Source organism: Urocitellus parryii, chromosome 4, assembly GCF_045843805.1.
Source record: "Urocitellus parryii isolate mUroPar1 chromosome 4, mUroPar1.hap1, whole genome shotgun sequence".
Lineage (NCBI taxonomy): Eukaryota > Metazoa > Chordata > Mammalia > Rodentia > Sciuridae > Urocitellus > Urocitellus parryii.
The window spans coordinates 59,251,154-59,266,135 of NC_135534.1; the positions used below are offsets into that span (position 1 = coordinate 59,251,154).

At 40.7% G+C, this 14,982-nt stretch overlaps 1 protein-coding gene across 3 annotated transcripts; it reads left to right on the forward strand.

Moving 5' to 3' along the window:
* Positions 1–87: 87 nt before the first annotated feature.
* On the forward strand, positions 88–12,896 carry Rrp8 (ribosomal RNA processing 8). 3 transcript variants are annotated; one of them, XR_013343568.1, is made up of 7 exons: positions 88–303; positions 1,570–1,930; positions 2,104–2,557; positions 2,643–2,772; positions 2,899–2,991; positions 3,088–3,184; positions 3,393–3,480. XR_013343568.1 is itself a non-coding variant. In XM_026414385.2 (7 exons), exons 1-7 carry the CDS (start codon positions 205–207, stop codon positions 12,772–12,774), a joined length of 1,260 nt encoding a protein of 419 aa, XP_026270170.1. In that variant the 5' UTR covers positions 88–204; the 3' UTR covers positions 12,775–12,896. The 3 variants fall into 3 exon arrangements, 2 of the variants coding, with proteins under 2 accessions (XP_026270170.1, XP_026270168.1); XM_026414385.2 differs by lacking the exon at positions 3,393–3,480 and adding an exon at positions 12,763–12,896 and having other exon boundaries at positions 2,899–3,005; XM_026414383.2 differs by having other exon boundaries at positions 2,899–3,005; positions 3,393–8,099.
* The last annotated feature ends 2,086 nt before the right edge of the window (positions 12,897–14,982 follow it).

A 14,982-nucleotide genomic window follows, 5' to 3' on the forward strand; every position in this document is an offset into this window, starting at 1 on the left:
CCCGTCCTATAACCTCCCTTGCCCTTCTAGCCCACGAGAGCCTACACTCGATGGTTTCTGCGTCACACAGGCCGCTCTAGGAGCCGCTGTCCTTACTCTTTGGTTTCCGGCTGTGTCCTGGGGCGTCTGGTCGTTTTGACTTCCGAGACGCTTTATGCACGTGGAGAGTAGGGTGGGCTTTGCCACTCTGCCCTCGCAGCCCACATGTTCGAGGAGCCTGAATGGGCCGGGGCGGCCCCAGTAGCCGCAGGCCTTCGGCTGGTAACCCCACAGACTCGGCCAGCGGCAGCCTCGAAAATCAAGGTAAGGGACTCCATAGCGGTAGCGGGATTGCATCAGGCCGCGAATCAGACCCTAATGGATCGCGGTGATGGGGCATGCCTTGCCTGTACGTTTGGGAGAGGGGGTATTTACAGCATAGTAGGTGATCTGAAGATCTGGATCCGAAGTAGTTGGTTGAGTAGAATTTGTTGAAGAGAAGGAGGTTCCTTGGACAGGAAAGGGGCAAGGAGCATTTGCTGTTCTGTTAAAATCCATGGATTGGAACACCGAGTAAATGAAAGGGGGTGCTGTTGAAGAAGTAGAAGTTTTGCATATGTTGAGGCTACAGAAGTCAATGAAGTGTGTTTGGCAGGGGGGTGATTTTTTCAGATTTGAATTTTGAAAAGGAGTTCTCTTACTTCCTTCCTCTTCCCTCTCCATTCTCTTCCATCTCTCTTCTCTCGAGGTTTTGGGAATAATCCAGGACCTTGGGCATTTTGGGCAAGCACACTACCACTGAGCTACATCCCCAGCCTTGAAAAGGTTATTGGTTGAAGTGTGGAGAATAGATAATTGAGTGGAGAGAGTAAGAGTGGGTGACAGGGAAGAGTTGTCAATATTGCTATTCAAGGGGGTGTGGGGTTGATTGAGAACCTTCAAGGTAAATACTTAGCCTAGGAGCACTCATTGGGACTTTTAATCCTGAATCAGCTTCCCTTTTCCTTTAACAGTAGACCTTTTCTTTTCAGGCACAGTAGATGTGAAGACTGCTGTACTTCACAGGCTTTTTCTATCCTTCAGTCAGTCTCCAACATGGACTGCCTACTTTGTTTTCATCCCCACAGCTCATCAGCCTAATCCAGGCCACTGTTCTCTCTGTGTAGCTTCTTCCTTTCAGGTTGTTCTGTATACTGCAACTATCACATTTACTACATGTGATCCTGTTCCTCCTGTGTTGAAGAAACCTCCCTACTTCTAAAGGTATCAGCTGGAGGTAAAAGCCTGAAACAAGGGACTGGAATGGTCTCACTTTGGTTCCCTTGCTTGTGGCCTTAGCACACTCCTCTGGGGAACCTCAATTACTAATCATTTACACATTGAACAGAATAGGGTAGGAGGTTTTTTGGCTCTCTGGCCTTCCAAAGGTTGGGGTGGTGACATGAAAGTTCTGGATCTGGAAAACTTCACTACAGTTGAAGTTGAGTTGGAAAATCCAGATGCCTCTGCCAATATCTGAACCAGGTCCCTATCTCTCCTTTCTTGTCCTCACCCAGTCTCACCCTATTGTCATCCTTTGTTTTCTTCCAGGGTTCCAAGCGCCGCCAGCTTTTGGCCACATTACGGACCCTAGAAGCAGCATCTCTTTCCCAGAAACCCCCTGGTAGCCCACCTGGCAGTGACTATGAGGAGGAGGAAGTTGTAGAACAGAAGAAACAACTGCCAAAGGCCTTGTTTGCCAATTCCTCTGCTAAAGGAGGGGAAAAAAGGAAGAAAAAACATCCAAAACAGGACCCACCTTGCAATGATTCTGAGGACAAGGAAGTAGAAAAGAAGAAGTGTCACAAACAAGTTTTTGACAAAGATTCTGCTGAAGAGAAGAGAAAGAGGAAACACCAAAAACAGACTTCTTCAAACCCAACCCAACACCTGGACAGTGTTGACCAAACAGGTACATTGGATGTGTATATGTACATGTAGTGGAGGGATCATTCAGCTGATTGTACAGAGGATATCCACCATAGGCAATGAGTACTTTTATCCAGGCCAGTCTGTCTTCAAGACTATGGCCAGAATTTAGGGGACCTTGCCTCAAATAATACCTTCCTTTCTGCCTCCCTGCAGACCACGAAGCCTGGAAGAGTAGTGCTACAAATAACCTGCCCAAGCCAAGCCTTGGGTCTCCTTCTCCTAAACACCTGCATACCTTGAGCCGCAAGCAGTGGCGGAATCGGCAAAAGAATAAACGGAGACACAAGAACAAATTTCGTCCACCTCCAGCACCAGATGAGCTTCCTGCCAAGGACTCCACAGAGGACACAGAGGTGCCTCCTGCCCCCACACCAAACAGCCAAGAGACTCGGGCAGGAGCCCTACGAGCCCGCATGGCCCAGCGGCTGGATGGCGCCCGATTTCGCTACCTCAATGAACAGCTGTACTCGGGGCCCAGCAGTGCTGCACAGCGTCTCTTTCAGGAAGACCCTGAGGCTTTCTTTCTCTACCATCGCGGCTTCCAAAGCCAAGTGAAGAAGTGGCCACTGCAGCCAGTAGACCGCATTGCCAGGGATCTTCGCCAGCGGTAAGGGTGGGCTCTTTGAGAAATGGTTTGGGTCATTCAAGGGCTCAGATCAGACCAATGTGTGACCGTTCTCTTCCATTCCCAGGCCTGCATCCCTAGTGGTGGCTGACTTTGGATGTGGAGATTGCCGTCTGGCTTCAAGTATCCGGAACCCTGTGCACTGCTTTGACTTGGCCTCTCTAGATCCCAGGGTCACTGTGTGTGACATGGCCCAGGTAAACCCCTGTATGTATCTGGCCTGTACTCTTTAGTCCCTCTTCCCCCCATTCTAGTATCCAATCCAGTACTGAATGTCTCTTTCAAGCACTATATGCTTCATTCAATATTCCTACTCTCCACAGGTGCCTCTGGAGGATAAATCTGTGGATGTGGCTGTATTTTGCCTTTCACTGATGGGAACCAACATCAGGGACTTCCTGGAGGAGGCAAATCGGGTATTGAAGCCAGGGTAGGAGCCCCTAGGATTTAGATACATATATATGTGTATGCATGTTTCTGCACATTTACACAGAACTTCCTCCTCTTCTCAGGGGTCTTCTGAAAGTGGCTGAGGTTAGCAGCCGCTTTGAGGATGTTCGGGCCTTTCTGGGGGCTGTGACCAAACTGGGCTTCAAGGTCATCTCCAAGGTGAGAACCTCAAGAAGTTTGTTTCTATTTTTGTCTTATGTGTAGTGTTCAGGAAGGAGGCATAGACATGTGAAATAGACATTTTTCTCTCTAGAGGCACAACTCTCAGGAAGCCCTATGAAGCTGTCTTATTAGCGGAAGGATTTAGAGGGAGGTGTTTTGAAGAGTTGTGTGCATTTGGAGCTCACTGGGTCTTTTCTTCCCCTAGGACCTGAGGAACAGTCACTTCTTCTTGTTTGATTTTGAAAAGACTGGGCCCCCTCGGGTAGGGCCCAAGGCTCAACTTTTAGGCCTGAAACTTCAGCCATGCCTCTACAAGCGCAGGTGACCTCTGGACACTCCCTGAAAGGGGAGGCAGGTTCAGAACTCTCAAGACTGAATCCAGCCAAGCTGTGGGCCATGACCTAGTATTGCCTTCCCTCTGTCCCAAGAACAAAGTATGATAAAACCCCTGTCACAGCTCTAAGTGAAGTCTTCTCAGTTACAAGGAGTATAACATCCCTTGGGCAAACTAAAGAATAAGAAATTTGCTGTGAGAAAAGGAAGATATCTGAGGAATATAGATCTTTAGACCTCATGAAAACTAGTTGGTTTGGAATTGAAGGTTCTCTGGATTTGGCTCTTCTTTCCATCTCTCAGAAGGCACATGGGCTTTTTGTCCTGATCTCTCCACTGTGCTCTTTTCTGATCTGTACTGACCAGCCTCTAGTCACTTCTGTCCTCTCAGCTTTAGTCTGCCAAGGCCTTCAAGACTGCAGACAGGTAGCTTGTCTGTCATGGCAATTATAATCTTGGCCTACTATTTACAGCTGGAAGTCATGTAATCTCTGATTATTACATTTCTCTCTTGAAAAATGCTAAAATTTCTGTCTTACAGCATTGTTGTCTGGATTAACTGAGGAGGTCTATAGCCAGGACTGGAAACATAGAAAGTGCTCAATAAACTAACTCTGTCTATTATATGTTGTCTTATTGTTCTTTGAAGACCTTTCTTGGATCTGGTAGAAGGCTGAAGTGAATAGATTTGTTGACTGAGAAAGATTCTGGGAGACTTAAGGTTAAGACTTTCAAGAGACTCATTTCATGGGATGCTTAGAGACTCAATGTATTTTGAACTGTCCTTGGAAAGAGGTAGTCCAGGAGTTGAGTTTCTATTCATGCACAGCTAGTTGATGTCACACTGGTATAGGCAATTGTGCTGCTTATGGTCAAATCGTCTGTCCATTGTTTTTGCCTTGTAGTGGGCCCAGATCAGCATGTCATCAGAGGCTATAGGCAAGCAAGTCTAGTGCTAGGGAAATTTGAGATAGGATGACAGATCCTAAGCCTCCCCTAGAAGGTAGCTGCCTTGGACCCAGTTGTAAAGATATAGCCTCTTCTGTCTAAGAACAAATCTGAGAGTGCCTACTAGAAAAACATAGGTAACAGGGCTCTGAGCCATTTGGATGAGCTGTGAACCATTCAACATAAGTAACACAATGCCTTTGCATGTTTTGTTCTCTACTGACTTTAGCAAAGTTTTTCTCATCTGACTTTAGGAAAGTTTGTCATCCTAAATATAGTCGTTTCATATTCCCCCACTCCCAAAGCAGAATTATTTTTCATCTGTGTTCTCAAAGTACTACACAAAGAGTTAGCATTTAAATACTGTGTGTTGTAGTTACTCTGTTGATTAGGCTTCAGTCTTCTGAGCCATATTTAGTTTTGTGTTTCCACAGCTTATCACCTGAGGTATAGCCAATGTACTCATTTACCTAGGGAAGGCTAAGAAATGACAAGATCTATTCGAGTTGAGATTGATGAGAGTAGCAGTATTGTAAAAGTCTAGGTTTGTAGCATAAGATCAAAGTGTTGTGGACTAGTGATGAAAGAAGTAGGAGAACTTCATTAGATAGAATTGGTGGGATGTCAAGGGTGGTTGAGAGAATGGAATCTGCAGTAAGTTCCAGGTTTCTGGCTTGAGCAACTGGGTGGGCTGATGATACCTGTTAAGGTGTTCAGATACTCATCAGATGTCATTTGAAAGTGAGACAAGCTAGGGGTAATGGTGCATGCCTATAGTCCTAACTACTGCAAGGCTTAAGCAATAGCTAGAACTGGGTTGTGTTTGCTCATTTGAGTCCAAGAGTTTGAAACTAGCCTAAGCAACATAGTGAGACCTGTCTCAAAAAAAGAAAAAGAAAGAAAAGTATGAGACATGGGTGAAATTGTGCCAGGGATTTGGGGATGTAACCTAGAGGTGGTAAAGTTGATGGAATAGATAAAGTATTAATGATAGGAAAAAAAAAAAAGAGAGAAAGTGGCTCAGAATTGAATTCTGAAGTGCATTTAATAGATGGACAAAGGAAAGTTAACCAGTAAAGGTGACAAGATGAGAAGGTTGAACCATACAGGAGTAAAATCAGAAAAGTAGTTTTTTTAATACAGGAGGAATGGGCACATTGTCAACTATCATATGCTGTTTAGAGGTCTATTAAAATGAGAGAGAAGTCAGATTGCAATTGAGTGAAGATTGCTGCACAATGGTGAGGGCGGTTTGAATTTGTCATATTCTTGAATTTACAGTTTTACCAGTCAATCTAATGATGTGGTTGTCCTTATCTACTCAGGAATCTGGGTATAACTGTGAAAGAGGGGAGTATTATGGGATCATCCAGAGTTGATGTCATGCAACTGAAATGAACGGATAATGAGCAAAGGAGTTTTAGGCTATCACATGTAAGTGATGGCTGTGCTGAATTGTGGAGTTTTGTAGAATAGGTAAGAGAGTGGAGATCGGAGTAGGTTTTTGTATGGCAAGTTGTACGATAATCAGACAAGTGACCTGGGAAGATGGGAAACTTACAGAAATCAGAAGCCTGAATTATTAATTTTAGAAACAGAGCACCTCCAGGTGAGGGTAGTCTAGGGTGTGTCCACTGGGGTAAGTGCCTAAGAGACATGAAAGGGAGGTTGCCTGGAGATTGGATAATGAACTGAGGGTCAGGTATTATGGGGAGGGGGTTGTCTGTGTAGATTTGAATTTCTCCAGAATGATAGTAAAGTTGACAGTGGAGCAGGTACCAACTTCTTGAAGGGAGGAGATGCTCCAGAAGATCTATGGACAAAGAAAGGGAGGGAGAGGGCAGGATGGCATTTATTTCAAAAAAGCAGAATTTATACAACCTACTAGAAAGACTTCCATGTTAGGGGTAATGTGAGCTGGTGAGTGGAGCTGGCTGCCAGGCAGCCAACATAAAATGCTCTGACAGTCCTCTCCAGTTTCATGGAATTTATTGGGAGACTATTGTGGCATGAAGTAGGAGCTTCCTGTAATAACCAAGTGGGAGGCAATCCATAAAGATTAATAAATGTGTTTTTGAGTATCAAAAGTATCTCACTGTAGGATACACAATCATCTTTCATAGCTAGCTCCACATTTGCCTTTTTTCCCAAATGTTACTAACATTCATAGCTCTGGAGTATTTCCTATGTTTTCTCATTAAACTCAGCAGGCCAGCTGAGGTCTGCCTTATAATTTGGATACTCCCTTTGCCTATTGTGATTGCAGCCACCTGAATAAACATCTCTCTGAATCTGACTCAGGCCCTAGTGTCATCACATCAGTCATCCTGATTCCAAAAGCAGGACTCTCCTAAGCCTGATCTGGGTCCTGCCTTCTCTGTCATCAGCTTCAGGACAAACTTGTTCAAGTCCATTCTTGGGCTTCAATGTCTTTTGTTGAGAGTCCATACTAATAGAAAAATAATGTATATTTCATTAAGGAATAATAGCTTGCTCACTGATTAAGGAACTGGAAACCTGTGTGGCTAAAACTGATTGAAGGAGGGACAAGAGTAGTAGGAGACAGATTGAATTAGAAGGGTATTACTGCTAGAATATGAAAGGCAGTGGTTCTCAAACTTTAGAGTTCATTAGAATCACCTACAAGGCTCATTATTGTGCAGATTTCTAGCCTTCTCCCTGAGTTTCTGGGTCAGTAAATTAAGATCAGTCCCCACAAATTCTTTTCTGGTTGTTTGAATTTTTTCAGTGAAACAGGAAGCAAATTTGTTGGTTGAAAGTGAGAATGGTGAGGAGGTGTTGGGGTTTAAAGGAAAAGAGAAGTAAATATTATTTCTAGGAGAATGGATGAAGGAATGATTGAACTAGTGCTGGCAGCATTTATAGCATACTAGAAGTTCAAGTCATAAGTAAAAAGGATGGGATAGGAGCAGATTGGTACAAGATTGTTTTTCAGAAAATTTGTTTCTCAGTGTACAGCGGGTCTGTCAGAACCTAATCCCTTCTTTAGGGAGGGGCAGGATTTTGCCCTCCTACTTCAAGTCCCTTGGAAACTTCACTGGGACTATTTAGGGAGCATGAGGTACTTATTCCTACAGCTGAGGAATGATGAGTTTGGAGTCTGATCCCTACCCTGGAAATGTACAGGGCAAGTAAAAGCTCACAAACTCTTTCAGTGGTGGGGTCAAGAGATTGCTGCTGCTTTGACATTGGTCTCCATTTCCAGAATTTCCTCTGGCAAGTGATGCATATGTGTATCCTCTTTCCTTGCAGGAAAGAGGGAACTGTGGGGTTGGGTCTTCGGTCTTGTCCAATAGGACCATTTTGAAGAGGCTAGGAGACTTGGCACAGATAAGTGAGGAGTGTGCCATGTGGGCTGGGGAGGGAGTTGCAGGGTTCCACCCAGAATATATATGTATCCACCAAGGTCTCTAGGTGACAGCAGGGATTTACCTATGAAATATCTGTCAGGCACATAGGACACATAACCTCCCAGTCAAGCCAGACTGTTTTACCCCCTTACTTTCTCTCTCTCTCTCTCTCTCTCTCTCTCTCGACTTGGGCACACAATAAATAGCAGCAATTAGGTGGAGATGAAGTATGAAAGAGCACTCCTCCTTTCCCCAAAGCAGGCTCCTTGACTTTTAAGTGGGGCAGAGCTGAGAGGGGAAAAGATTTAAAGCCATGAGAGGTACAAATTATTTATTGTTAGACATATTTAGATATTATTTGAAATTATGTTTTGTCTTTAAACTGGTCATAGAACTACAGGCTTGATGGTGCACACCTGTAATCCCAGCAGCTCGAGTGGCTAGGGCAGGAGGATTTCGAGTGCATAGCCAGCCTCAGCAAAAGTGAGGCACTAAACAACTCATTGAGATCCTGTCTCTAAATAAATACAAAATAGGGCTGGAGATATGGCTCATTGGCAAGTCCCCCTGAGTTTAATCCCTAGTACAAAAAAAAAAAAAAAAAAACCACAAGAAGAAGAAGAAGAAGAACTATCTGTTAACTAAGAATCTCACAGACTTGCTGCAGCTTTTCTCCATAGCAAGGAAAGAGTCCTCTCCAATGAATACAGTTTGCAGAGATGGTAAGAGAAAAGAATAAAGTTGGTTTGGATGTCTATCAGTCTGGGCGTGGTCTTGTTCAGCATCCCTTTTAGAGGTCTGCAAGTAAATAGGTCTTGCTTCCGCAGTTGTGTGCTCCTGCTTTTGCTTCCATAATACAGTCCTAAGCGAACACATCTCCAAAAGAAACAACATGATTTTGGCAGAGACAACAGTTCAGCTTCAAACACTAACCCATTATGTAATTGCACAAAGCCCTCTATAACTTCTACAGACAGAAACTAGTAATTAGAGCCTTTCATTTCCAGATCATTCTCTTTCCAGGTGACTTCTCTGACCAGCCACCTGGTTCCAGGACATTTCACCGCTGCATTAACTACCTTACTGGTCTAATTGCTTCTGCTTCCCAAAGCAATTCATTGTGCACATAGCCAAGTGATCTTTTTAAAATGTAAATGAGATTATGTCATTTCTCTGCTTAAAATCCTTCAATGGATTCTCATTGCCTCGAGAACAAAAAACAGACTTCTTCCCAGGCCCTGTGTGATCTTGCCCAAGCCTTGCTGTCCAACTGTGCCTTAACCCACTCCTCCCCCTCTCTCAGAACTCCAGCTACACAGGCTTTCCATTCGTTTCTCATGCATCCCAAGTTGTTTCTACTTTAGGGTTTTTTACACATGTTGCTTCATCTACCTAGAACTCTTTCCCAGGTGAGTTCATTTTCATCTTCCAGTGATTTTTTAGGATGCACACACACAGACTCACACCTCAGATAAAACCCCTTTTGGTTCAATGTATTGCATTTATCTTCTCCCACTCTGGTTTGTCTTTTTACTCTCATTACGGGTGCTTATTGATGAACAGATTTTTTTGTTTGTTTGGAAGAGAGAGAGTTGCAGTGTTTTGCACAGACTGGCCTCAACAACTTGGGCTCAAGCAAATCTCCTGCCTCAGCCTCCTGAGTAGTTGGAACCACAAGTATTCATGGTATGCCCTGAGCAGAAGTTTGTAATTTTATTTTATTATATATTTTTAATTTCGGGGTTTTTGTTGTTATGCTTTTTAGATATATATGACAGTAGAGCGTATTTTGACATACATCCATGGAGTATAATTTATTCTAATTAGGATCCCATTCTTGCAGTTATACATCATGTGAAGTTTTACTGGTCGTGTATTCATAAAGACATAGGAAAGTTATATCGATTCATTTTATCATCTTTCCTATTCCTGTCTTCCCTCCCTTCCCTTCTTTTTTTTTTTTTTTTTTTTTTTTTTTGGTACTTAAGGATCGAACCCAGGGGCACTTAACCACTGAGCCATATCCCTTAGCCGTTCTTTATATTTTATTTAGAGACAAGGTTTTGCTAAGTTGCTGAGCCTGGCTTTGAACTCATGGTCCTCCTACCTCAGCCTTGCCAGCCAGTAGGATTACAGGCGTGCTCCATTGCGCCTAGCTCTCTCCATGTTCTTGATTGTTTCCTTTGATGTGAAGAAGCTTTTTAGTTTGATAAAATCCCATTTATTTATTCTTGATTATACTTCTTGTGCCTTAAATGTACTGTTGAGGAAGTCAGCTCCTAAGCTGACATGATAGAGAGTTGGACCTATTTTTTCTTCTAGTAGTCATAGGGTCTGTGGTCTAATGCCTAGATCCTTGATCTACTTTGAGTTGATTTTTGTGCAGGGTGAGACATAGGGGTTCAATTTCATTCTACTACATATGGATTTCCAGTTTCCCCAGCGCCATTTGTTGAAGAAGCTATCTTTAGTGTATGTTTATGGAGCCTTTGTCTAGGATGAGATACCTGTATTTATGTGAGTTTGTCTCTGTCTTCTATTCTGTTCCACTGGTCTTCATGTCTATTTTTGACTGTAGTTCTGTAGTATAATTTAAGTTCTGGTATAGTGATGCCTCCTGCTTCACTTTTTTTTTCTCATTTTTTTATTGTTTTATTTTTTAAATACATGACAGCGGAATGCATCACAATTCTTATTACACATATAGAAAATATTTTCATACTTCTGTTTATATATAAAGTATGTTCACATTAATTCATGTCTTCATTCCACCATCCTTGCTAATCCCCTGCCCCCTCCCTTTCCCTCCCACCCTTCTTCCCTATCTAGAATTTATCTATTACTCCTATGATCTCCCTCTACTACCCCACTATGAGTCAGCCTCCTTATATCAGAGAAAACATTTGGCATTTGGTTTTTTTGGATTGGCTAACTTCACTTTGCATTATCTTCTCCAACGCCATCCATTTACCTGCAGATGCCATGATTTTATTCTCTTTTATTGCTGAGTAAAATAACTTTGTATATATATGCCACATTTTTTTTTATCCATTCATTCACTGAAGGGCATCTAGGTTGGCTCCACAGTTTAGCTATTGTGAATTGTGCTGCTATAAACATTGTTGTGGCTGTGTCCCTATAGTATGCTGTTTTTAAGTCCTTTGGGTATAGTCGGACAAATGGTGGTTCTATTCCCAGATTTCAAGGAATCTCCATACTGCTTTCCATATTGGCTGCACCAATTTTCCTGCTTCACTTTTCTCGCTAAGGATTGCTTTGGGTATTCTGGGCCTCTTTTATTTTTCCAAATGAATTTCATGACTGCTTTTTCTATACCTATGGGCAACATCATTGGAATTTTAATAGGAATTGCATTAAATCTGTATAGCACTTTCAGTAGTATGGCCATTTTGACAATATTAATTCTGCCTATCCAAGGACATGGGAGATCTTTTCATTTTCTAAGGTCTTCTTCAATTTCTTTCTTTAATGTTCTGTCGTTTTCATCGTAGAGGTCTTTTACCTCTTGTTAGATTGATTTCCAAGTTTTTTTTTGTTTTGTTTTGTTTTTGACACTACTGTGAATGGGATAGTTTTCCTGATTTCTCTTTCAACTGATTCATCATTGATGTGTAGGAACTCAATTTATTGGTGTTAATTTTATGTCTTGCTATCTTTCTGAATTCGTTTATGAGTTCTAGAAGCTTTCTGGTGGAGTTTTTTGGGGTCTTCTAAATATAAAATCATGTCTTCAGCAAATAGAGATAACTTGAGCTCTTCTTTCCCTATTCATATCAATTTAATTTCTTTCTTTTGTCTAATTGTTCTGTCAAAGGTTTCAGGGACTATATTGAATAGAAGTGGTGAAAGAGGGCATTCCTGTCGTTCCAGTTTTTAGAGGGAATGCTTTCAATTTTTCTCCATTTAGAATAATGTTGGCCTTGGGTTTGGCATAGATAGCTTTTACAATGTGGAGGTATGTTCCTACTATCTCTAGATTTTCTTGTGTTTTGAATATGAATGGATGGTGAAATTTGTCAAATCCTTTTTTCTGTACCTATTGAGATAATCATGTGAATCTTCTTTTCATAAGTTTTCATAAGCAATGCCAGTATTTTATTAAGAATTTTTGTATCTATGTTCATCATGAATATTGATCTTAAGTTTTCATTTCTTGATGTATCTTTGTCTGGTTTCAGTATCAAGGCGATGCTAGCTTCATAGAATGAGTTTGGAAGGGTTCCCTCCTTTTCTATTTCATGGAATAACTTGAGGAGTATTGGTATAAGTTCGTCTTTGAAAGTCTGGTAGAACTTGGCAAAGAATCTGTCTGGTCCTGGGCTTTTCTTTTTTGGTGGACTTTTGATGTCATTTTCAATATCATTGCTTGAAATTGATCTGTTTAAATTTTCTATATCCACCTGATTCAATTTGGGTAGTTCATCTCTCTCTAGAAATTTGTCCATATCTTTGTGATTTTTCCATTTTATTGTAGTTTCTGATTACTCTTTGTATTTCAGTAGTTTCTATCATATTTCCTTTTTCATCCAAATTTTAGTAATTTGAGTTTTTTTCTCTATTAGTTTGACTAAGAGTTTATCAATTTTGTTTATATTTTTCAAAGAACCAACTTGTTTCATTTAGTTTTTTGAAGCTTTTTTGTTTGTTTCAATTTCATTGATTTCAATTCTGATTTTAATTATTTTTTGTCTTTTACTGCTTTTGGTGTTGATTTATTCTTTTTCTAGGGCTTTGAGATGTAATGTTATTTGTTGACTTTCTATTCTTTTAACAAATGAACTCAATGCAATGAACTTTCCTCTTAGAACTGTGTTCATATTGTCTCAGACGTTTGATATTTTGTGTTGCTATTCTCATTTACCTCTAAGTATTTTTTTTCTTTCTTTTAAATTTTCTTTTAAGCTTTCCCTGTGAGCTCAAAAGTGATTCAAGAAAGGTTTTGCTAAACAAACTGAAGCACGCTTGTCATTACATTAAAAGGTAAGAAAACAATTTAAGGAGACAGCCAGCATCAAGGGCCCAGAAACACTGTGGTGCCATAGGTCAACTCACTCAGTCAGACATATGTATACCAGTGTGAATCTTTAAAATTCTACCCCAGTCTTGGCCTTGCCCCCACCCCCACCCCCCACCCCAAAAAAACTAAAACAGAAAAAAAGAAAAGCATCTGCCTCCTTCCAGCATCCAGAGACAGTTCCCAGAGTTGTCTCTGAAAAGGAAAAAGTATTCATTATGATTTTAGGCTACCATGTGTTTTTTTAAGACAATATAAGGAAAGGAAAAATCAGAATATTGACCAAAGAGCAGTGACCTCCTGCTGTCAGCAAGCCTCTTCAGGGCTTGGTTTTCATGTGTCCATCTGTGTCCTGGGAGTCATCTTGTCCTCTGGGGTCCATCCCTCCCTGGTTGCCAGGGTACCACCTCACAGGGGGTTGGCCAGCACCTTTTTCCATGGATTGATCATGCTGGGGTGGAACTGGTGGTGTAGCTTGGATGTAGAGTGCCACTGGGCTCAGTTCTCAGCTCAGTAACAGGGGAGGGGAAAAAAAAACTGAAAAAAAAGTGTTGGTGGAAGTCCTTGTCTCATTCTCAAAATCGAAGGAAAGCTTTCAGCATTTCATTACTAGGCATGAATTTTGCAACAAGGTTCTTGAAGTACTCCTAGATTAATGACTTGCTGTTCTAGTGTTTTTTTTTTTTTTTTTAATCATGAATTGTACTTTGTATTTTGTCAAATGCTTCTAAATTGAGATAATCACATAATTTTTTTAATCAGTTAATATAGCAATTAGTAGATTAATTTTCTTACATTAAATCAACCTCAAATTCTTGGAAAATATCAGTTTGATAGATCCTTTTTATATATTAAAATAAGCTTATGAGTGCATGTAAATATTTCATCATAAAGCATTCTCCTTTCAACACAGTGCTTTTATGATTGATTCATGTTGCTACATGTATGTGGAAAGCTATAGCTTATTTTTCCTTCTTCTCCAAATGTTCTAATGACTTCCCATTCTCATTCAATACCAAAGTTCTTATTGTGACCTACAAGGCCCTGCATTATTTAGATTCCAATTACTTCTCTGACTTTATCTCTTTACTATTCACCTCCTTGGGACAATATTAATTGATCCAACATATGTGTATGGAGTACTAGGAGAGAAAGGGGCAGGAAAATATTTGGAGACGTGGTGACTAAAATCTCAACATTATTGAATAACGTGAACTTGAAGATTCAAGAATCTGTGAATCCTGAACAAATAAATATAAATAAAAACCACACCTGGGAATATTATAAATCAAATTGCTAAGAGCCAAAGAAAACAGAGAAAAGCATAGGAGACAAGGATGTGATTAAAAACAGACGTCTCATCAAAAGCAATGGAGTACAGATGACACTGGAATGACATAGTCAACGTGCTTTTTAAAAAAGAAGTTAAACAAGAATTTGATATTCAGGCAGTTTAGTAGCCTGGACTCAAATGAAAACAATTCAAGGTGGTAAGGGTGAGGGTAAAAAAAAAAATTGAAGAATTTATTACTAACAGACCAACATAAAAATTTAGTTCTTTGGGCCAAGGAAAAATGATGCCAGATGGCAACTCAGATCTACAGAAAAAAAAAAAAAATAACACCAGAAATGTTAAATATGTGGATAAATACACAAGCATCTGTATATTTTATTATTCTTTAAAAGACATATGACTTTAAAAATGCATACCATGTATTGATTTTAGAACATATATTGCTACATATGGCAATAGCTCAAAGGGTAGGGTAGGGATACTAGTGGAGCCATAATTGTTACAATTTTACCTGAAGTAAACTATATGACCCTTAACTGAACTGGACTAATTAAAGTTTTGTAGTGTAATCCCTAACATAACCACTAAAATATAATGTAAGCAGATCATACATTTAAAAAAAGAAGTAAATGAGTTAAAATGAATTCTAAAAACTATTTTAATAATACTGAGAAATATTGTCATTTGACTTAAACTGTAGTCAAGTTCCACTGAGTTAAGTTCCACAACCTTGGCCTCTGCTCCGTCCTAGTGGAATCCAGTTTGAGAAAAAGTTATACCAAGTCGTTTTAGGGAAAATCTCCCATCCTTGCTA